We start from the raw sequence: 24,367 nt of genomic DNA, 5'->3' as shown, positions 1-24,367 counted from the left end.
GCAGGCTTGTGGAGTGTTCGATCACCAGATGATCCCTCAAATTAGCCCCCAAACTGAAGCAGCCATGGAGCTAGTTGACTGAGCAACCCCAACCTCCCTCAAGAAAAAGAAGTATTGAAAAGGACAATAAAAGTCACCACCTCCACCCCTCTCCTAGGCCACAGTGGGTACCAGATACAGCAGATGCTGTGCAGATTTGCCCCTCCTCACCCATAGGATCACTTCACCCACAATCAAACTATAAAACCCCCTTAAGATCTGTGCCTTAAGTTCAGAAAATGATCAATTGCTAGGCAACCCTTAGTTATTCTGGTACTTGGAAATGAGCTTATGCCTTAATTTCTAAAAAGAATTTGGATCACTCATGATTTGTTGGTAATTACACACTGTGACTTTGAAAACACTGTGTGTATCTTTATATGTTTCATAAGATGAAAACATTCCACTCACTATATTTGCTGTACAATTATGAAATACTTTTGCTTGTTAGAGGGAGGATCAGCCAGTGGCACTTGACTGTTTTCATTTCCTACTTTCAAAGAAGTTTAATTGCATTACTTTTCCTGTTTTAAGAACAACTCCAGCAGTGGTCTTCTGGCAGTGGATTAACCAGTCATTCAATGCCATTGTAAACTATACCAACAGGAGTGGAGATGCCCCAATTACTGTCAGGTAAAGTAATTACACTGTCTAATTAAGTAATTAGTCTCTCTCGGAAAATTCAGTTGCCTAAAACAAAATATATGGCTTCATTAGATATGATATAGACCTGAGATGTAAACTATCACAAAGAACAGCTGAAATATTTTGAAGGTTTAGGATTGGATCCAGCAGGGTCAGTCTGTTTATCAGATGGGCTCAGGCTGCAAAACCAGAAGGGTAAGATTCTCCTTTTCTGTTTGCCTCGCCCTGGGACCCCTCCAATCTGCCGCAGAAAGCTGAAAGACACCCAGGAGAACATTTTTGGGACACAGGACACCCGCCATCACTTTGGGCTAAATCCTTTCATTAGGTCAAATAGTCCCACTGAATCAGTAGGATTTGCATAAATGTCAAGTCACCATTTGACAGTGGATTCAGTGGATTCATTTAAGCTGTGACTAACAATTAGATCTTGCCCTTCAAGTGTTTAAAATGTGGCTGAGTCTTTGTAATATCCATGGGGTCTTGATGAAAGCCAGGTTAGTTCACTGAAATGGTGCAATCAGGCTTGCTGAAGGCTCTACTCCAGTAATGGAAGATTTTGATGAGCATGAACACTGGCTGTGAAATTAGATGAAGCTTGATTTCTGAGCAGGAGCTGAACTATTGCAGATTTAAAACAGTCTTCTGCTGTCTTCCTATGTGTACATGCCCCAGAAGTCCCTGTATTTTCTGAATGGCTTAAATAGATCACAAATTGTTTAGTTAGGATTATTATTAAATTTGCAATGTGGTCTTTCATAGAATGACTTGATGTGACGACATGTAAGAACAAGGTAAAATATAATGGAGAAATAGAAGTGATGCTGATTTAATAACCATAATATGTAACATGCATATAGTGTGTTTTCAAGCATTCACAGCCCTTCATGTACACCTTTTCTCAGTAATAGATGAGACACTACTAGATGCATGACTGCCATCTTACTTCTTTCGGGTACTAAACATAATTTCCTTGCATGTTGATAATCACACAAGATCATATTTGCATAGTTTAAATGACTAATTAGGTCACTAATACAATCTTGGCATCTACTGTGGATTGTATCTGGTGGGAACTGGGACACGCCTGACTGTATATGTGACTGATCTTCCCAGCCTGCAGTGTTTCTCATTCTCTGAACCTCAGCTGAGGCCTCCTTAATGTCATGAAGATTATTTATCTATCTATCTATCTATCTATCTATCTATCTATCTATCTATCTATCTATCTATCTATCTATCTATCTATCTATCTATCTATCTATCTATCTATCTATCTATCTATCTATCTATCTATCTATCTATCTATCTATCTATCTATCTATCTATTTATTTATTTATTTATTTATTTATTTATTTATTTTATATCCCACCTATCTAGTCAATTAAGACCACTCTAGGCGGTGAGTGAGATACCTGGAAAATATTGTGGTGGAAGGCAAAGGGATGTTGGCTGTAGATGGCAGAGTAGAGTGCAAGAGTCAAACTAGGCAAAACACTCAGCTTGTATTTAGAAACTCTTCTCCTGGAAGGTGATTTCCTGAGAAAGATGAGCTTGGGCAATTAGACTTGCATATTAAGCCTGTCTTTACCTCCCCTTGACCAGTCACAGAACAATGCTTACTGGAATGCAAAATGAGGAGCTGTGTAAAAAAGACATGTAAACACATTTCATCATTTGAGGGAGCATGAATTCCAGTGATATCCTAACAATACCATCTAGTTTGACTCTAAGATAGGGCAGGGGGAAAGTCCTGTGGCCCCTCAGATGTTGAACTACTACTTAGATTATTCCTTGTCACTAGCAAGGCTGGCGGGGACTTATGAGATTTTAAATCCATCAACATGTGCAGTTCTCCATCCTTGATGTAGGAGCTTTTTAAAAAAAAATATAGGCATAGAATTTCCAGTTGCCTGTAGGTAGTAACATCAAATCCACTCCTTTTTCCTTGGTCTGATTGGCAGGGCATACATGTCATGTTTGTATGTTAGCAAATCTGCATAGCTTTTTCATTTTTCCAGATGCAGTTAGTAAAACTAGTGTTAGCCCAATATTAAGGTCTGAAGGCATATAGTGAACAAACAGGGTTAGGTCTAATTAGTTTTTTAATGGAATAGTGGCTGAGAATCTTATATGTGTAACCCTGATCTTCCAGAATGTCAGGATACAAGTATAATTAATAAAACAGGCTTATTTCCTAGGCTTTTATAAAAGGAGCAATCTAACTCCGAGGGACATGGTTAGAGGTCACATACTCTCCATAGCTGGTTGCTTAGTCACCAAAGCGTCATAGTGTAGCTTTGGACATTCCAAGGCTTAAGACACTGGACTGAAAAGCTGTTTGGGGGCAGGGAGAACAAAATTGCTAGGGGTCTAGTCTCCCCAAAATAGTGTCTGGTAGGCCAAACATGGAAGCCCTGTGTGCCTTGCCTCCCGGAAAGGTCTTTCTTATTCACAGAATCTGCTAGTAAACCCTGAAAAGAGTCACCATAAATCAGAATTGTCCGGAAAGCATTTAATTGTTATTAAATGTGTGTAAGCTGTAATGCACATTATTACTTGGCATGTGCAAGCGTTCTTATTTTTGTTTTAGCCAGCTGGGAGCAGCCTATGTTTCTGCTACCACAGGTGCCGTTGCAACTGCTCTAGGACTGAATGCACTAACAAAGGTATTTCCCTTTTTTTACCCAGTTTTGTGTGTGTGTGTGTGTGTGTGTGTGTGTGTGTGTGTGTGTGTGTGTGTGTGTGAGAGAGAGAGAGAGAGAGAGAGAGAGAGAGAGAGAGAGAGAGAGAGAGAGAGAGAGAGAGCTTTGGTTGTTGTGAAAACTTGCAGTTAATGATTTGTATAGTCATCAAAATATTTAAAAAAAAAAAAAGATCTTGTGACACCTGAAAGGCTAATATGCTTTTTGTCATGTGCCCTGGCACGTTTAACAAGTTGGATGCCTGTGGGCCTTTTAACTTATTGTGATTAAATCTTTGCTTCTGTGCAATTGTATTTGAACATATAAAACTGCAGTTATACATCTGAACATCTTGTATCCCAAGATATATTATCCGAACCCCTTTTCCAAAGCTCCCTCGCTATGGTTTTATTATACATTGACCGTGTCTATTTCTTTCATGCCTCTGATGGAAGAAGATCTTGCCTGCGAAAGCAACAGGCTGAGTTGGTTGCACATCTGAAAGCTTTCTTTGAGCTTTCTTTGAGTCAGAGCTATTCTTTTTTAAACAAAATTTTTAAAAAAAACCTCTTTTATCTTCCTTAAATGGTATCAGGCCAAAAGCTGAACTTGTATTGCTGGGGTAGAGGATATCACAGGATTTCTGTTTCCAACTATTTCCTGCAATGTAAACTATAATAGAAAAACTACTCCAGAGGGCAATCTGCACCCCTCCAGATACTGATAAACTGCTATTCCTATCATCCCTGACCAGATTTACTGGAATTGATAGGAATGGTAGCTCAGCAACATCTAGAAGGCCACAAGATCTATCAGAAGACACATCCTCCACAACACACATTCTCTGGTGTTCTGATGCATGTTCTTTTAATCTGTTTTCCATAAAATAGGAGCCAAAGTTACCCATGTAATTGCCACCTCCTTAATATATTGGCCACCTTGCACTGATTATTGGCCTGTTTCTGTACCAGGTGCTGGCTTTGACCTATGAAGCCCCAAATAGTTTGGGACCTCAACACATGGCAGAACACCTACTTCCAACATGGAGCACCCATCCTACTTGTGCAACTGAAGGTGTTAACCCCAAAGGAGGCCTGGAGGGAGAAAACAAGGAACTGGGCCTTCTTGGCAGTCACTCCTTGACTGCTTTGGAATTAGCTACCTCCCAAAATCTGCCTGGCCCCCTCTCTAGGGACCTTTAAGAAAACGCTCAAAATCTTTGTATTTCAACAGACTTTTAAAAACATGCCATCTGAAAAGCTGCTGAGAGTATCAGCCTACCATTTTTAATTGTTGCCTGTTTTTAAATGCAATATTAAACTAATTTTCACTTTGATTATATTTGTGTTATTTTATGTTATTGCTACTGTGGTAAACCAGCCAGAATGACAATCAATCAGTCAGTCAGTCAGTCAGTAAGGCAAAAAGAAGTTAGAGAGAAAGAAAAATACAGTGTAAAGTTGGTCCAGGTGCTGCTAACTGCTCTCTCCTTTTTTTTTCACAGCACGTGTCACCTCTTATAGGACGTTTTGTCCCTTTTGCTGCGGTTGCTGCTGCTAACTGCATTAATATCCCATTAATGAGGCAAAGGTAAGATAAGAGAGTAGATGGAACAGAGCTTTTTGGAAACAGATCTCACTCACTGGCTTTGTAAAAATGCTTGCAAAGTTTTCGTGAGCCGCTCCTGCAAAAGAAGCTAAAGGGTTCATTGCGGGTTGTATCGAAGTGGGATCAAGCTCTAGAAGGAGCTGAATCTTTCTTTTTTCAAAAAAGAATTGTGGTGACAAGAAAAAAATGATTGATTTGACATGGGTGGGCAAGGAGAGAGATGTGGTTTTGGAAGAGAGCTTGATGGATACTATGGCCCACCAAAAAGGCAAGCAAATGGGCTCTAGATGAAATCAGTCCAGTGTGGTGTTGAGGACAGAGTGATGGGCCAGGACCCAGGAGACTTGGGTATGAACCTCTACCCATATTTACCATAAAACCCCTGTTAGAGTTACTGTAAGCCAGTTCTGATTTTACAACAAAATCAGATCAAGCCTGGACTGTTGCTAGAAGCTAAAGCAAATAAATTGAAGCTATCACATTTCGGTCATATCATGAGAAGACAAGACTCTCTGGAAAAGATAGCAATGCTAGGAAAAGTGAAAGGCATTCAGAAAAGAGGAAGGCCTAGCAGGAGATAAGCGGACCCTGTTGAGAAAACTGCAGCCTTTTGTTTGCTCCCATTAACTTGCATGGGGCATGGGACTTAAGAATAAAAATCTGGTCTTCTGGGGGAGACCCACCCTCTGCTGATGACTGCGGCCCTTGCCTTCCCCAGCTTTCGATGTTACCCTTGTACAGACCTTTCCCCAGCAGAAAAAGGAAACCTTTAAGGGGCAAAATGAACGGGGGGGGGGGAGGCATAGTATCACCAAGGTCCCTAGAGAGGGGGGGCAGGCAGAGAACGAGGGAGTGATCTTTTCCCAGCATCCTGTTTTCTCTCTTACTAATCATAAATATTAGCTTAATTATCCCATTCTGCCCTCTGTCAGACAAACTTGTATGATTTCTGAGTTGATCGAAGGAAAATCTGGAGAAGCTCTCTCATAGTCATGCATATTCATTATTTATTTGTCAATATTAGCCACAAACATTTATTTATTACTGGATTGGTATCTTACTTTTCCTCCAGTGAGCTCAAGCTCCCTCATGTTATCCTCAGAACAACTGTGTGGGGTTGATCCACTTGAGAGAGGATGGCGGGCCCAATCCATGTCACGAAGACCCTGCGTCTCCCATTTACAAATATGCTCAGCCCCACTGGAGATCTTTGAGATCAGTTTTTACATCAGGAACAGGAAATGATCTACAGCACGGGAGGAGCAGAAGATGTGTTATAATCACTCTGCTTAGAAAATCCCTGGCATTCTTCTCACAAGCTTCAACTTGACCCTCTCCAAAATTAAAAAGATGGGGGGAAACAATAGAAAGTAGTGATTGTTCAGGTTTTTTCTTTTCTTTTTCTTCTTTCTTTCTTTTTTTAAACTCAACAGGGAACTAAAGTATGGTATTCCTGTTACAGACGAAAATGGAAACCGATTGGGTGAATCTACCAAAGCTGCTCAACAGGCCATTGTGCAGGTGGTGGTCTCAAGAATTCTTATGGCTTCTCCAGGCATGGGTGAGTTCCACTTCTCTTAAACATCACACTTCCAGTGATAACGATAGAATCGTACTCTTCTGAGAATTTGGCTGCACGTTTTCACTCTGCTCTTTACAGAACAGCTAATGGCTGGCCACCTCCAGTCCCTCTGGCTTCTGGACCACCTGAGAAGCTGTGTAGAAATACTGACTCTTCTTTAAGAATCCAGTGTGAACTCATCTTTTTTTTCTTTGTAGCTAAAGCTCTAGCCTGTTGTCCAATATTCTTTAAAACTTCTCATTTAATTTCAGATAGCTAAATGCATTCACCTTAGCCAGGTGTTCAAAATAGAGTTGATCTGAAAGAGTAAGAAGGGAGAGAATTCTGGCCCTTTGCCCTGTCACCACATGAGGAAGAACAGTTTGAAAAGATAGTCAACATTGTTCTGTAACTTAAAACTTCATAAAGCTAACGATGTGGCAATTGCAGTGGCAATTTTTCAAAAATTAAAAAATCCAATATTCCCCTGAATATACTATTTACACTTCATGGGGCCATCTCTGTTCATTTTTAATATGATTGATTGATTTGATTTGATTTATATACTGCCCATCTGGCATCGAAGGCCACTCTGGGTGGTTTACAACAAGTAACATAAAACAACAAAGGAGCAAAATACCAAATAATAACATCAATACATTAGGGGCGCAAATCAAAAGTCATAAAGTGCAGTGAGTATAAAATTACAATACGGTAAATACAATTGAAAGTGTAGAAAAATATAAAAACATGGAACATTTTAGTAATTTACTAATTCATATGCTTGATTAATATGGAGAATGTAATGCTACCTGTACATGTGTTGCAGCATAAGGTGATCATGAACTGCTGTACATGTATTACTTTATATAGGCTTTTTTGCCTTTATTTATTTAACAGACATCTGAGCCATCTCTCAAAATACAAATATTTTTCAAGGCAATGTAACAAAGGTAATAAAGTTATTAAGCATGTGGCTTTTCTTTTGTTCTTTCCATAGGTATTCCCCCTTTCATAATGAATTCTTTGGAAAAGAAGGCATTTTTAAAGGTAATTCTAGGCTCCTAAAGATATAGCCATTCTTTTAATACAATTGATTTACTGAAGTAGTAAATCACTTAATACAATTGATTTACACACACACACACACACACACACACACACACACACACACACACACACACACACACACACACACACACACAAGTATATATATGTACAGGTAGGAAAATGTGGAAGCTTTCATAATTAATCTTCTGTATAAATGCTTTTGACATCATTGTTTTTCATTAGTAGTAGTTAAAGGTTATCTGTTTGCTGTAAATTGGGATATCCCCCCCCCCTGAGGTGTAAGACTGTCAGATGGAAGCTTCTGTTTCTTTGTAGCCAAATCTGTAGCTTATAGCTTTTTTAAAACCTATGTTTTAATTTCAAAGATCTGCTCATTGTTACACAAGCAGGCTGCCACTCAAACAACAGGAGTTTCATTCCCCCCCCCCCGAAGCCCTCCTCCCATGAGTACATCTCCCAAATGTACCCTGTCAAGTCTCTCAGACATTTGGAGCAGATTTGTGGTATATGAGGAAAGGTGTGGGAGGAGGTCAGCCTATTAGCAGCGTGCAGTCTGTATCAGAAGAATACCACCAGATGTAAGCCATAGATTTGTAATACATAAGGTTCTCCTGTGTATCCATGCCTTTTGCATTTCATATAGACGTTGGCCCACCCCAGTTGGAGGTGACATAGAGAAAGCTGTCTGAAGAGTATGAAGAACAGCTACATATATCTGGCTTGACATTATGATAGGAAGCTGCTGGTAATGTAGGCTCTTCATGACACCTGTATCTTCTGCACTCTCATTCTGCTGTTGGCAGCAGACCACAGAGCAAGAATAACATTGACACCACACATGGGGATAAATACAAAAGTTAGTTCCAACAGTAATAGATCCATCAGAAACAAATGAAACTTGGCTGAGTGCCATAGGTGGGCTAACATTTGAATTTACTTCGAAATTGACATAGTAGTAATTGATGACTGTTTGTAATAATGTGTACTGAAAAGTTGCACTCTGGTTTACAGGAAGACAATTTCCTTCACCTAATCTGAGAGGATTTAGGGAGTACAGTGGTGCCCCGCAAGACAATGTTAATTCGTGCCCTTGAAATCATTGTCTTGTGAAAACATCGTCTTGCGAAAAGTGTTTCCCAATTGGAACGCATTGAAACCCGTTTAATGCATTCCAATGGGGGGAAATCGTCATCGTCCAGCGAAAATCAGCCATAGGGAAGCCACTTTGTGAAGCGCCGATTGGCTGTTTTAAATCGCTGTCTTGTGAAAAAACGGTCCGTGAAGCATGGACCAAATCGTCATCCAGCAAAATTCCCCCATAGGAATCACTGTGGCAAAGCAAAATGGCGGTCGCAAAACCTCATCATCATGCAGATTCATCGTTTTGAGGGGTAATCGTCTTGCGAGGTACCACTGTACTTAACATTTGTAACATGAAGTACAATTTTTTAATCCTCCTTTCTGCTGCCTGTAAATATGTAAAGAGTTATGTGTAGACAGCTTTCTGATACTGTTGTTATTTTTAATCTTCATGAACCTTGGGCCAGTTTAGAATTATAATAAGAGTGACCGACTCATGCTGGTTTCATTTTAAAAACATGGATTTGGCCATGTCACTCAAACTGCTGATTAATTAACCTCCTGAGAAATCACATTTACCAAAATATGTATCTTATTAAGTGCAAGAAGCATCACTAAGGTTATTATGCTGCACTGTTAACATTCTGATAAACAAAAAAGATACATAAAGGTTGAGTCATTATAATGAACAAGGGATAAAGCATTCAGGCAATTTGGTTAATACACTGTTTAAAAAAAACAAGAATAATTACTTACCCTTCCCAAGGTATATTGTAAACGGAAAGGCTTTAAGTCAAGAAGCATGAAAACAGGGATAAGTGCAAAGTACTGCACCTCGGAAAAAGAAACCAATTTCACAGTTACAACATAGGGGATACAGTGGTGCCCCACATAGCGACGTTAATCCGTTCCAGGATTCTTCCTATAAAACGCGTCGCTATACGAATTCGTCGTTAAATGGTGTGCTCGTTATGTGAGGCAACACTGTACCTGGCTCAGCAAAAAAAGGAGGGAGATTGATATTGGAATCATTGTGGATCACAAGCTGAATAGGAGCCAACAGTGTGATGTGGCTACAAAAAAGGCCAATTCTATTTTAGGCTGCATTGTAGTGTAGTGTAGTTTCCAAACCATGCAAGGTGCTAATCCCCCTCTATTCAGCACTGGTTAGGCCTCACCTTGAGTATTGTGTCCAATTCTGGACACCACACTTCAAGAAGAATGCAAACAAATTGGAACAAGCTCAGAAGAGGGCGACAAAGATGATCAGGGATCTGGAAACCAAGCCTTATGAGCAAAGGCTGAAAGAATTGGGCATGTTTAGCCTTGAGAAAAGAAGACTGGGAAGTGATATGATAGCACTTTTCAAATATTTGAAAGGCTGTCATACAGAGGAGAGGCAAGATCTGTTCTCGATCATCCCAGAGTGTAGGACACACAACAATGGGCTCAAATTAAAGGAAGCCAGACTTCAGCTGAATATCAGGAAAAACTTCCCAACTGTTAGAGCAGTAGGACAGTGGAACCAGTTACCTTGGGAGCTGGTGAGAGCTCCAACACCGGAGGTATTCAAGAAAAACTTAGATAACCACCTGGCAAATATACTTTGATTGTATTCCTGCATTGAGCGGGGGGTTGACTTGATGGCCTTGTAGGCACCTTCCAACTTCACTTTTCTGCGATTCTATGTAAACAGGAGTGATCTAATCATCCTCACCATTTCAAACCATTCCAAAGTGGTCGAGACTAGTTTGCTCCCTGTTGCTAATGTAGCTCTATAGTTAGAGTTTGGAGGTTTGGATTGATTTGATGTGTGCTTGAAATCGTTTTTTGTAGAATTTAATATTTCATGCTAGATGGAGCATGGATATCTGCTCAAGCATGCTGGATGTTTTGACATAAAAAAGGGATGACGGTTTCTATCAATGCAGTGACAATTGTTGCAAGAAATAATGTTTGTCAAGTGACGTCTCCACTGATTTTTGTGCATTGAGTCAACATGAGGCTGTTGTAAATTTTGCTGATGAGCACATGGGACCTGACCCTTCAGTGACAGCTCAGTGTTCTTTGACACGGTCACGACTCTCTTTCTGTTTCCTTGCTCCTCTCTGCCCCCTCTCTGCTGCACAGACTGTGAATTCAGGTGAATCATTGCTTTACAGTTAGTTAATTATAAGACATGTTATCGATCACCTAACTCCATTAAGTAGTGGAGTGTACTTTTTCTATTTCAAGCAGCTTATTATGTATGCCATACTAAAGCTTATCACTTTGGAAGACTGTGATACCATCTGCTTTACTAAAGCATGTGAGCTTCATTTAGGATTTTCTATCATTCCAAATAATTATTCTCATTCTCTTAACTAAAAAATTTAAAGGAATGAGGACTTCATTGCTTAAATTCCTAATTCCAACCCATCACAGAAATATCAACTTCCTTCTAGAGGACTATTTTCCATCTACTTAAATTTAATCACAGAGAACCTTGCTGAGTCATGAAAAGTAGGACATGTGTGAATGCAATCCACTTTGATTCAATCCAAAGTATTTGGCAAATCAAAACAATTTCCTTTGAGGTGATTTGCAGCGCATCCAATTCAATTTGTAACTGAATCTTTAGAAGTATTTTTGCAAATAGCAGAAAAATGGAAATGAAGAAAATAATGGTATGCAGCCTTGCATAGGGGCTGAAACTGTGTGGCATCAACTGTTGCTCAGTCTCTAATGTATAGGCAGTCCAACTCATTTTCTCCCACTTTCAACTCCTATTGGGAGCCGTGCAGTTTATTCAGATTTAGTCAGCTGATACCCTTGTATTGAAATAAAAGCCAACAGCAAGCATTTAAAAAAGTAAAGTACAAAACACTTGGGATGAGATAGTTTAGCTCCTGTTGCTAATGCAATTGTGACCTATCCCACTCAAATCACAAACAGTGTCACAAATTGAAATGCATGGGCACTCAGAGGACTGAGATCTGCAGCTACCTAAAAGCAAAGAAGACGCCAAAAATTCCAATGCACATTCACCTTCTTCCTGAATATTAAAGTGATACAAATAGCAATCTCTTTCTAGTCTCTCTAACATATTTCCCTTGCAAAATGGCTGTTGATCACAGGGACAGGGAATTCATTTCCATGGGTTCCATGACTGGTTCTCTAAATCCTTTAAGCTTCTATGTTTATTGGTTACAGCATTATTTTGTTTTCTCTGTGAGTGCTTTTTGAAAAACAATCCAGTTTTTTTAACTCCCAAAGTGTCAAAGCCATATTTGGCACTTCAGAGAGTCCCAATTCAAGTTGAGTACTGTTTTGGAACGCCCTGCTTCGCTTTGGATCAGTCTGGAAAATGACAAATGTTCTTGTTTTGCTTTAGATTTTGTATAATTTCTGAATCTGAAACATTCCTGATAAAATAGTTGAAGGTTCCCAAATATGACTCTTAACAAAAAGACTCTTCACCCAGATCATCCCTAATTCCATTAAGCAGTGAACAACAATGATCCCTAATCCTGTTCTCCAGATGTGCCACTGACAATACTGGCTGGGGATTCTGGGAAATGCAGACAAACAGGATCTGGAGACCCAAGGTTAGGGACCACAGGGCTATGGCGTACAGAACAAAAGACAGCTCAACTAAATATTTCAGCTATTAGAAACATAATAGCAGGATACCACATGAGTGTTTACCAGCTGTGAATGATCCATAGGGTTTAGGAATAGCTAAAAAGGGGTTAAGAAAGGAAATTGAAAGAGTAAAACAAATTAAATAAGCAGGAATGAACACACAAGCATAATATGAGAGTTACCAGTGATTGAATACATGATCTAATATATGCACACCTGAAACAGTTATATATTTGATTCTCTTTATGATTTTGTTTATTAATAAAAGAATATTTGATCCATCCCCTGATTCCTAAATTATATGAGCAGCTCCTGTGTGTGGAAATTGTATCGGTATTAGGAGAAATACCTGGTGGCAGCGAAAAGAAGGAAAAAGGTGTTTTTACCTTTGTGGAGCCCAAAGAAATAAAAGGGCAACAAGGGGGATCGCCACAAGTATTAACCAGAGTTCGCTTGTCACTGCCATTATATGAAAGATCCTCAACCAATGTTGTTCTCCATATCTCCTGCTTACCCAGTACCTACCCTTCAGTAGTTTCTCCATCCCATCACCTTTGGTACTATCAGTTCTCTTCTGCTGATATTCATTAATTCTGAAAGGGTTGGCTACATCTTAGTCTAGTGTTGCAGTTTTGATTGTTGATTGCTGGGACTCCAGATAAAGTCTAGCCTCCTGATGGCTTTGTTTTCGGCTTCCCAGACACACTCAAGCCTCTTTCACATTAAGTTATGCATGTAAGAGAAACAGTCACTTGAAACAACTGCTGAGCAGGTTGAAAAAGAAAGTACAAAAAAAAGGGTTACCGTTGAACATTAAGAAAACAAAACAAAAACAAAAGCCACAGCTTTAATGTTAACAATCAAGAAATCAAAGTTTTTGAAGATTTTCTGTTCCTCAGCTCTGTCATCAATAGAAGTGGGTGATTGCAGCTTAAAGATCAGAAAAAGACTGAAACTTCAAAGGGCAATTCTGAAGGAACTAGAAGATAGCCTTACAAGTGAGGATGTGTCACGCTGTGGTATCCCCTCTTATTATATACAGATATGAAAGCTGGACAGAGAAGAAAGCTGAGAGGGGAAAAACTGATTCATTCAAAATGTGATATTGGAGGAAGGCTTCACAGATAGCATGGGCTGCCAGAAAGACATGAGTGGGCACTGGATCAAATTAAGCCTGAATTCTGGCTAAAGCCAAAAATGATTAAATTGAAACAATGATACTGTACTTTGGGCATATCATGAGAAGACAAGACTTGCTGGAAAAGACAGTAATATGAAAGGCAGAAGGTGAAGAGGAGGACTGAACATGAGATGGATTGACTCAGTAAAGAAAACCATAGCCTTCCATGTACAAGATCTGAGTAGGACTTTTAATGATAGGACCATTCATAGTGTTGCTGTAGATCAGAAGCAACCTGGATGGGATGAAACAAGCGGACATGTGAGTAAGGCAGTGTTTGGGAGCAGTCCTACAATAAGATGTGCCAGCTAAGGAGTTATAGCAAAGTCAGGCAAGCCTCTAGATGTGCTGCAGGACCAGGTATTGAGCATGCCTGATTTATAGGATGTGGCACCCACCCCATCCCCATCGGGCCTCCAGCATTTTGTTGTAACAAATTGCTTGGTTAAGCTGGTGGCTGCCATCATGGCCTTTTCCCCTCTATTACGAATTTGACAGTTTTGTGTGTAATTGAAATAAGGTTTCCACAGAAACCATTGAAAATAATAGCTTTTAATTTGTTCAGGAATGCCTTCTTCCTAGTTTAATAGCAGTGGCCTTGACAACTAAATTACATTGTGCATTTACACTGCTTGTGTATGCACGTGCTTTTTTTTTCTTGCATCAGATACACTGACTCTTGGCTTTTCTGTATTTCTGTTCTCCAAGTGCAACACAAATCGTTCATGCCATTTTACAGAAATGCCTTTTTGTGGCATTCTTAATAAATGTATAATATCAGCATTGTTTCGCCTGTGCTGTGAAACAACAACCTGTGTACTGATATAACATATGTACTTTTGTTTGACTATTTGGTTCCAAAGAAAGTCTGTCACGGCAGCATAGAGCATGTAAAAGTTCTGTTAAACAGTCCCAACCAATAGGATGCAACAGTGGATATAACTTGTTGAAAAACGGGATACAATTCTAGCAATGAATTAACTGCAAAAAAAGGGAATATATAAGCAAAGCACCAAAAGAGGGGGGAAAGGGGGGAAAATATCTCTAGGCCTATATGGGCCTGTCTTGCATGATTGCCATCACAGAGGAGCTTGGTTGATCATAAACTGCAGTGGTGCAATACGTAACTAAGAGAACAGCGTAGTCCCAGCTGGCTGGAGTTCCGATATCTGTTCAACGTCAGGAGAGGTTAAGTACTGCATCATTGCATACCTGACCTTTCAGTGTTTTAACAATGAGTGTTAGCTGTAATGTGCTGAATGGAAAGCAAGGACTGGCAGCAAGGTCATTTCCTTGTTTCTTTATAATTAATAGCATTTTCTTCTTACTTTGGGAGAGAATCATAAATGAAGGAATTACTCCCAGGACTTCCCTGCCTGTGGCACATATAATACCTTAGTGATCAATTTTGTTTGATTATGTGGACTGCTGTGAGACAGGAGACAATACAAATCTTGGCCAGAATCCTGATCATTGCAGGTATGGTATAACAGTGCACCTGTGGAGCTCCCACGATCTCAAGCTTGCCACTGTGCAATCTGAAAACTTGTGCCTGGTGCAATCAGTGAGGCTTATATCTGTGCAAGGGGTCCAGATGGTCTCCTTTCACAAGCTTTGAAAGAGGCCGACCACTTTACACTCAAACTTGCACTACTGGAGTAGGTGAGGAAGATCCTGGCCCAACAAATAAAATGTGTGACATGTTTAGAGTTTATTGAAGATCCCTCTATGTGCAAGCCATGAGCTGAAGAACATTCAACATATGAATTCCAATTCTGAGACTAGAATCCCGTACACAGGTCACTAGGAGTATGCACCACTGAACACAGAATAGTTCTGTGTAAATGTTCATAGGCTTGTGCTGTAAAGAAACCAACCTCTTAAGATTTTTTCACCTAAGAGGCTCAGGACTGAGCTTGATATTTGGCAGAATTTGCCTCACAACAGATATCAGGATACTGTATTTTTCCATGTATAAGACACCCCCATGTATAAGACGCCCCCACTTTTCTAACTCAAAATTACGAAATCTAAGTGGGGCTTAGCAAGTGGAGGGGAAAGCAGGGATCAAAGCCCTGCAGATCACTTTGATCTCTGCTTTCCCCTCCACTTGTTTTTGTTCTCTTCTCAGCTCAATTCCATGTATAAGACGACCCTCAATTTTTAGTCTAAAGATTTTAGACAAAAGTATAGTCTTATACATGGAAAAATACAGTAATTGACTCCAGCTAGCATGCTCCTTTTATTTTTTATTTTTTATTTTGCCCCAGTTATATTAATCCAGATGCTCTTAATGGGACAACCAAGCTCATCCTCTTATATTTCTGTGCAGGAATGTGTATTTTTCTCATATAGTATGACTCTACCTCCCCTTCCATTTTTTCTGTTTTGAAGAATTTATATCCTTCTATTGCTCCAGTTATGGGAGTAATCCCACCTAGTTTCAGTTATCCCTAACAAGTCACATTTCCCTCCTAAACTAAGATCTTGAGTTCTTCTTGTTTGTTTTCCATACTCCTGACATTTGTATGTAGACTCTGATTTGTGGCCTGCTTTCCTTTGTGGATTTTAATGATGATTATTATTGGGCCTCATTAGAGCTGCTCAGTCTGTTGTACTTAAGACTTCATCTATCTTTACCTCTGAGCTTGCATCTCTCTCCCTCTTCCAATTCAGTTTATACTTCCACCATTCTTCATGCTGTGAAATATTTGACATGCTAGTCAAATATTTGACATGCTGGTCAAATATTTTCACTGTACTGTTCCTCCAGGTATAGGTTCATTGGTCTATACTTCATTGTCCTTTCTGCTAGAAAACCTACACTTGGTAGGCTCTCAATCATGTGTACATCAGGATCTTCAAAACTGATACTAATTTTATTTTAGCAATGTTCTTCTGTATAAGATAGCCACCTGATTTTTATGTCTTTTCTCTTTGTTGTTTTTGCTTTCATTTTTTGCATTGACAGATCACTAGTCTCTTCCTGTCACTTCTGGTCCTTAGATTACTCTAGAAAAAAAGAGGGGAAGTATCTACATTTTTTCCTTTCCAGAGATTTCTGTGGAAATTATGTTGGTATTTCTTCCTGCTGCCTTATCTCATCTCTAACCTAAACAGACAATTTGTCTAAGATCCATATTCATTGCTTATTTTCATGTTCCCCCATTATGTACATCTAACACTCCATTTTGCTCCCAACAGTTCACAGTATGGTTGTTGTAGGTTTTTCAGCCTGTTTGGCCATGTTCTGGAGAGACTGCGAAACATTAGGAAGAAAAACTCCATAACACAGCCAAACATCCAGAAAAACCTACAACAACTATCAGACCCCAAGCGTGAAAGCCTTCGAAAATACAGTTCACAGTATGCTTTTACTGGGGGCAAAACAGAAGGGCACATATCCGCTGTAATTAATTATTCTAGTTTTAACCTTCATTTTGCTTATAGTCCTGTTTTGAAGGTTGTTGCTTTTAGTAGCAGAGAGAATAAGGCAGTTTCATTGCCTTGGTCCTTAGTTTGAATTAGAAATCTTATCACGAAAAAATTTAAATACTCCTTTGCAATACTGATTTTCTGAGTTTGTTTGCTGAGTGAAAAAGACTTGTAAAAGTGAAACACTACGTAATTTTTTAAAAGATTAATATCCCCAAATGTGAATAACTTTTTATGGACACTAATAACAACTCATAATAGCCAGAAGCCAGAAGCTGAAGTTTTGAAAGTTCTTTTTGCTGGGGTCTGAATTGTATGCTCTTTGCTCTTTGGATGCTCCAGTATCTTTTTAAAGGTGTATGTTTTGGAATGCCTTGTAGCATGCTCCTTAACATTATTTAACAAATTCACCCTAGGGTGAAAGCACTATCATTGCTCATCATTGACTATGTTTACTTTCTTTTTAATCCATTCATTTGTACTGCAGATCTATAAAGATACACCCAGCAGATACTTGTTTTAGTCATATACTGGTGCTTCCAATGGAATTTTTTTTAACCACAGGAAGGGATTGTTTTCATCTCTTAACTATGCTATTGTGGAAATTTACTTTGTTGATATTATGAGCCTATCTTGTACTTGAAATTAATTCTGCTGCTTAGAAACTTTGTTGACTTAGGGGAGATTATTTGAGTAGATTCTAATTTAGGAATGTTTGCGGTACTGAAAACAGTCTCTAACACTCAAATGCCTTTATAATGCAGTGTCCATCTTCATTTAAAAACTTTGCTACCCAACAACCTGAGCTGCATATGCATGCTCCAAAGATGCATATCATTTCACCATGTATCATTTCTTCTTAACACAGAGGTTCCCATGGATGAGCGCCCCCATTCAAGTAGGCTTAGTTGGCTTCTGGTGAGTAAAAATAATAACTTATTTTTTAATTAGCTATTACAAAGTTTGCCTTTGTGACAGATGTCACTTTTGTCACCACTGTCGTCATATGACTATCCAAGTTGCTCTAAGACCAAGGCCAATAAGATAGTGAAAGTGGAGTGATAAGCTTTTGTGATACCAACTGCTAGGAGCAAAGCAAACAAAAGCAAATCTTCAGCTTCTGGAACAAGGCATCACAAGTGTACAGTTTACTTTGATTTAGTAAGTCACAGACAGATCAAACAAGATGGGAAGGATCATGACTAGGAACCTTCTGATGCAGCGCTTAAACTGCAGTACTGCATCCAAAACTCTGTTCACTGGCCAGTTTCAATCCCAGGTAACTGACTTGAGATTTACTCAGTCTTTCATCCTTCTGGGGTAGGAAACTGAATATCCAGCTTCTTGGGGGTTGGGGCAATGTGTAGCCTGCATAATTAAATTGCTTGAAAGAAGCCCAAGATGATCCACAACTATATAAAATGACCCAGCTTGCAATTCAAGAGCAGTTGCCACAAATATCTTAATTTCATGTCTGTTTTCCCCCCAGTTTGGTGTTTGCAACGCCTCTGTGCTGCGCATTGTTTCCACAAAAAAGGTAGGGATAATTTTTGCAGCTTTACTGTGTCTATCGTGTGTGCTAAGATTATGCCAGATGCTCCTCAAAAATGTAAGAAAACAGAAATCATAAGTATGCAATAGTCATCCCCAACTATCAGGCTTTTGCCCTTATCCAACCTACAGAAGGCTCTTATCCAACCCACTCGTTACAGAACACAAACCTTTGTAAATTTGCTTTCAAGCACAACTTCCTACCTTAATTTTCTTCCTCTGCCTCCTCATTTATCAGATCAACAGGGGTGCCTCTCTTTTCTCTGCAGTCCAGCAGGGATACACTTTATAAGCCAAAATTTACCATTCCTGAGACACTAGAGAAAAGAATGTAAAGCATGGGTCTATTAATCTGAGAGGTTTTTACTTCCACTTGTTTTCTATCTAGCACAAGTAACCAGAATAGGTAGTGTCCCTTTTCCCGCTGCAGCTCGCATTGATTTTGCTGCCTTATTGATCTCTTTATAGTTTTTATATCTCTTTTTCTTCATCCTCTTCTCCTTCACTTCTAGATAGAATAGGAGAGTATTTGTCCATGTTGCTGCTGGGAGAGGAGGATGGCGAGTAACAGGATTTCATAGTTTCCAAAAGTTTCTTCTCCGTGATGTACTTTACTCCATAGTCTTGGATTGGATTCGTGGGGATGAACATTGCTTCCTAAATGCCCGCCCCCTCCATCAAAATGACCAGCTGGGATTCTTTCTTTTTTTAACAGTTTCTTTTAAACTATTGTGTTTCATGCTACCTTTCCTGGTTCCCTCAGTTCTGAGTTCATTCATTCATACATTCTACAATATGGAGTTCTCCTTGGGGCTTGCTAGGGGCCCCAGGAAGTAGTGGAGTCATTCCAATATAGACTCTTTCTATAGCTAGTATCCAAATGGAGTACCATTCATATTGAAGTTCCCTAGGTTGTAGGGTAACAAAACATAAGTGACCCCCCCCCCTTGTGGGTCTCTTACTCCAACCTAACTTCCTTAAATAACTGCAGTAGATAGGGTGAGGTTGACACTAGGAATGGTACATTCAGGGCAGCTGAAGCCCTTCTGCTACTTGAGGGGGTAAGGAAATTGTTGCTATTCCCATCATACCACCATCTACTTAACTTCCTGCCATTGTCATCCCTTCCACCACCTTGCTCTTACTCTGCCTTCTTCACCCCACCCTTGCTATTGTCATCTTCTTCCTTAGGGCTCTGAGCACCTGAGAATAAAGCATTCCTTGTGGGCTTTTCAGGGAAATTGTCTGTGCTGTAGCATAGACAATTTTCTTCATGTCTCATGGATAATTTCCCAAGGTAATACATTAAAATGCCTGCCTCTGAGAGCTACACAGTTAGAAAATAGTCTACTTTAGACAACAAAACTGCACCTTTCTGGGGTCATGGGGGAGGGAGAACAGTGAATTAGCTGCTCTCGACTTAGGCCAGACTATCACATTCCTTTTCCTGGTAGAAGGTCTGGATCTGGAACTAGGTGGAACCAGACTTCTAAAGCTTTGTTACTAATGGACGCTGAGAAATACTCTTGTGGTGAAGATACCCAGAGTGTGAACGACAGCAGCAGAATTGGCTTTCTCTTCACCTTGTGACACTTCCTAAGAGTATTTTGAATAGTTCCTTAGCCAAGGAGCACATCTAAAATCCTCAGTTCTAGCACATCACTGTTTAAGGGGATAGCTGAAATATCCTCTATCTCATTTCAGCTCCAAAGGTATTCTTTGAAGTCCTTTATAGGTGGCGGCTTGTCTTCAATTTCAAGAGATCTATATAAATGTTCACAAAGTATGCTTTCTACTGAAGACACGTGCTCAGACTTGTCAGATATGTATGCATACTAACAGCCTGACTGTGAAGGGTTTCATTAACAGATAAGAGGGCAACAAATTGGCCAGCCTCCACAATAGTTTGCTTTTGATCTTGGGTGAATATATATGGCTACTCTCTGTGGCAAGAGGACAGCAGAGTAGCTGAGATGCAGTAAAAGGAGCTCACAGTCTCTCAGATCACAAGACCTTTTGGGTTGCAGAGTAGATCTCTTTGCATCCCCAGATCATCAATCAACTCTTTACAAAGTATATCAGAAGGAGAACAGATACTCTCAGGGGCCTACTTCTTATGCCTTTTCTTAGATTCTCCTTCTGATAATGGTACTACTGTACATCAGTAATTCTGAAGGCTCTCTTTGGCCATGATTCTCCACCATCCAACCATATGTGATTTTCCACCACTTTGATATTTTTAATGGAGTCCCCATACTGCCTTGCTTTGTTTTATTTTCTTTTGATATCCTACATTTATGTTTAAATTCAACTTTGCTTCCCAGGTAAATGAGTCTCTGCACTATTTGGAGGAAGTTCTCTCCACAATTGTGATTTCAAGATAATCTGCAATGTCTATACTAGCTTTCCCTGACCTGGTGAGGGCTGTTACAGTTGAGAAAGAGTTATGTATTGTTTTCCTTTAGCTCTATATTAGAGATGGGGGTATTCATATACGAATGCAAATATCCCTGCACTGGTGGCGTTAACGAGGGTCCAGCCAAAACCTTTTCATTTTTCTTTATTTTGGGACTTTTATGCTGCTCTTTGAGGCAATCCTCCCCACCAGCATTTGATTCACATCAAAATAATACATAAAAAAATACTGCCAAGGTTATCAGCATACAGTACCTGTCTAAAAGTTGCAATATATGTTTTTTTAATTAAAAATGAAGAAGAACCTTAGTGTGTTAAAATAGCAACAGTATAAAACAACACTGAATGCTACATGCACAAAAGTAACTTGAAACAAGAAGCACTTCAGGTCCAGAAAAGTAAGGGCCAGATACCTCCCTCAGAAGAAAATTCCCTCCAAAAAATATGCCTACCAGTCTAATTGATCTTCATGATGGTTGTGTACTGACACTAATCTTAAACCTAGGCAGGTTCACATATGGGTATAGACCAGGGTGGTGAACTTTTGCCATTCCAGATGTTTTGGACTGCAACTCCCGGAATCCCCATCCTGTACTAGGTTCTCCACCCCTGGCGTAGACTGTTCTTCAGACAACCTGGTCTTCCCAAACCATTCCATAGCAGGATTTTAAACAGACATGCAACTGAAACAAGAACAGGCAGGCAGGCACCATAGCTGCTACCGTATGGGTGTTCTATACTGCTGTTGTCTGGCCTTTACAAGGACCTGAATTTTGGTTTGGGGAAAGTTAATCATGTGCAATTGAAATTCTCAGTAGTAAGAAGCCACTGCAACTTCTTGTCTTTCAAAAGTTCTATGAACCAAGGGACTGAAAGACGTTCCAGATGTTTCAGCTCCATCTGATTGAAAAGGAGTAACACAAGCAGTCTCGGTTATAGAACTGAGCAGCTATTTTAATGTATACTAAACAGTCTTGTAGGCATACAAATGACATACACAGACCACTATGCAGTAGTGAGGTAGTTCTAATGCTGCTAAGGAGTCTAGGTTGCAAAAGAACGGGGCAGTGCACAGGAGACAAAGGAAAAATTAAAAATAGAGTCACAGCTCACCATGTTTTTCCACTACTTGCACTTTCATTCCATGTTATAATCAGAGGAATATAATGGAAAATTTATAGAATAATGGGAACTAAAACGATCCGCTCACCACTCCTGGCAGGAGGCAGCAGGACAGGCCTCGCTACAAGGTCGAAGATCGTGCACTGCAGATTATGCACTGCAGAGCCATTCGTAGAATCGCGCCATTGGCGGGTCAGTGAGTGGACCATCTGGCCCCATGTGTGTGGGGATATTCATATATGAATGCCCCCATCTCTACTCTATATAGTTAGAAACACAGGCAGCTTCCTTCTACTGAGTCAGGCTTTTGGTCCATTCTAGCCTAGTCTTGTCAATTCTGACTGGCAGTGCCCCATCATAGTCTCAACCAGAGGTCTTTTCTAGTCATAACATAAAGTTGACTACACAATGTGGAAAAAGCAATTTTGAACACTCTGATAAGAAACAATTTATCATTACATATTACTGTTACCTCTGTTGCAATATATACATTCTGTCCAAGAGGCCTATCTTAAAGGTCTGTAGATCTTTTTCCATATCTATGTTTGACAGCTTACCAAAACAGAATGGCTTGAAATAAAGGGCAATTTGCTTCTCTGTGAAGTTCTAAAGAGCTATAAAAACAAAGTGTGACTCCTATCTGCTGCCTTTAAAAAATACAGCTTCATTTCCTAGAAAAATCAAGGTTCTTCAAGGGAGCCCGGAGCCCCCTCCCCCTGCTTCTCCTCAGGCAGAGCTTCAACACTGTTTAACTTAAAACAAAATAATCTAAATGTAATTTGCCCTATTGGCTTAGGAAAAGCCTGTGAACTGTAACAACAAAAAACAGACCCAGGCTATGTTGTGGTTGATCAACGTTAGCACATCCAGGTGGGGTATGTTTGAACTGCTGACATGTCATTGTGTGGCACCATTTCTGATTTTAACAGCATGTCTTCAGTTTTATGTTCGCTAAACTTTTTTTTAATTAGGGGTCATACAATTTAAAAGTTAACTATATATTTTTAAGACCTGTTGATGACATTTAGTCATTTAGGTCAGTTTTAATTGATAAATGAAAGCTTAAAAGGTTGTATGAAGTTCATTTTCCTGGCTGACACATTAACATTGCACCAGTTAAAATTAGCCAGCCAAGCAAAACAAGCTTTGAAAAATCTCTTCTGTGGCTCATGTTGAACAGAGACTGTTTAGAACAGTGGTTCTTAACCTTTGTTACTCGGATGCTTTTGAACTGCAACTCCCAGAAACCCCAGTCAGGACAGCTGGTGGTGAAGGCTTCTGGGAGTTGCAATCCAAAACTCCTGAGTAACCCAAGGTTAAGAACCAGTGGTTTAGAATGCAAGAAAATACTAAAATTCATTTTAAAGAATTGCAAAATGTATAATGATGCCCCCATAGTATAAATCATATTTGATATTCAGTCAAATGGATTCAGACTTTTTTTTAACAAACCATAACGTCATAGCGTTTAAGCATATGCAACTTGCTAATGGACTGTGTGTGATATTTTTACTATTATTTTTCTGTTCAGTTCCATGTCTGTAACACATCTGGAGCCAGAATTACAAGCCAAGATTCAAGAGATCAACCCTGAATTAGACCACGTGTATTTTAACAAAGGATTGTGAGTTTGTAAAAGACAGTACATCTAGCAATGATGATTGGGTCGACCTTATTTGATGATGAAAACTCTCATAAAGACAATCCAGTTCTGATATGTTCTTTCATTTTTCTGCAGTTTTGATTATTTATCACAAGAGAACTTTCCTAATTATTGTTTCAATTCATTATCAGTGCCATTAATCACATTGTCCACATCGTTAGCTTCATTTTTTTCAGATGCAAAGATTCAAAACATGTTTGCATTAATTTGGAAGAAGCTAAATCAAATGTTAGTTGTCCTTCGAGTAGACCCATTAAATCAATGGGATTTAAGTTAATTATGACTAATAAATGTCATGCATTTCAGTGGCCCAAATCCTCTTAGTTAAGCTAGCATAGCTCAAATAGTGTAACCTTTAAGAGGCAAATTGTCCATAATTGAGTAATCACCATAGATTGTTGTTGTAGGTTTTTTGGGCTCTTTGGCTGTGTTCTGGAGGTTTTTCTTCCTTCTTTCAAGGAAGAAAAACCTCCAGAACATGGCCAAACAGCCCAAAAAGCCTACAACAACCATCGGATCCTGGCCATGAAAGCCTTCGAGAATACAGTCACTATAGACATTATCAGTTGCATACTGAGTCGTATGACTCAGCATGCAACTGATAATGTCTACAGTGATCTCTCAATTATGAGTAATTTGCCTCTAAAAGGTTACACTATTTGCATGTCTATGAAAGAGGATTTTGGCT

General features: G+C 39.5%; 1 protein-coding gene across 1 annotated transcript in view; it reads left to right on the top strand.

Moving 5' to 3' along the window:
* SFXN1 (sideroflexin 1) overlaps positions 1 to 23,738 on the top strand; it is a 43,050-nt gene extending 19,312 nt beyond the window's left edge. The window contains exons 4-11 of the mRNA XM_020806663.3: positions 574 to 672; positions 3,279 to 3,354; positions 4,874 to 4,959; positions 6,411 to 6,538; positions 7,539 to 7,588; positions 17,797 to 17,846; positions 18,418 to 18,465; positions 23,548 to 23,738. Coding sequence (XP_020662322.3) covers positions 574 to 672; positions 3,279 to 3,354; positions 4,874 to 4,959; positions 6,411 to 6,538; positions 7,539 to 7,588; positions 17,797 to 17,846; positions 18,418 to 18,465; positions 23,548 to 23,644 — 634 coding nt within the window. The 3' untranslated portion in view covers positions 23,645 to 23,738. The remainder of the gene's footprint in view (positions 1 to 573; positions 673 to 3,278; positions 3,355 to 4,873; positions 4,960 to 6,410; positions 6,539 to 7,538; positions 7,589 to 17,796; positions 17,847 to 18,417; positions 18,466 to 23,547) is intronic.
* The last annotated feature ends 629 nt before the right edge of the window (positions 23,739 to 24,367 follow it).

The sequence above is a fragment of the Pogona vitticeps genome, chromosome 2 (genome assembly GCF_051106095.1).
Source record: "Pogona vitticeps strain Pit_001003342236 chromosome 2, PviZW2.1, whole genome shotgun sequence".
NCBI classification, from domain to species: Eukaryota; Metazoa; Chordata; class Lepidosauria; order Squamata; family Agamidae; genus Pogona; species Pogona vitticeps.
The sequence above is the reverse complement of the archived record's forward strand: the minus strand, read 5'-3'. Positions and strand labels throughout refer to the sequence as shown.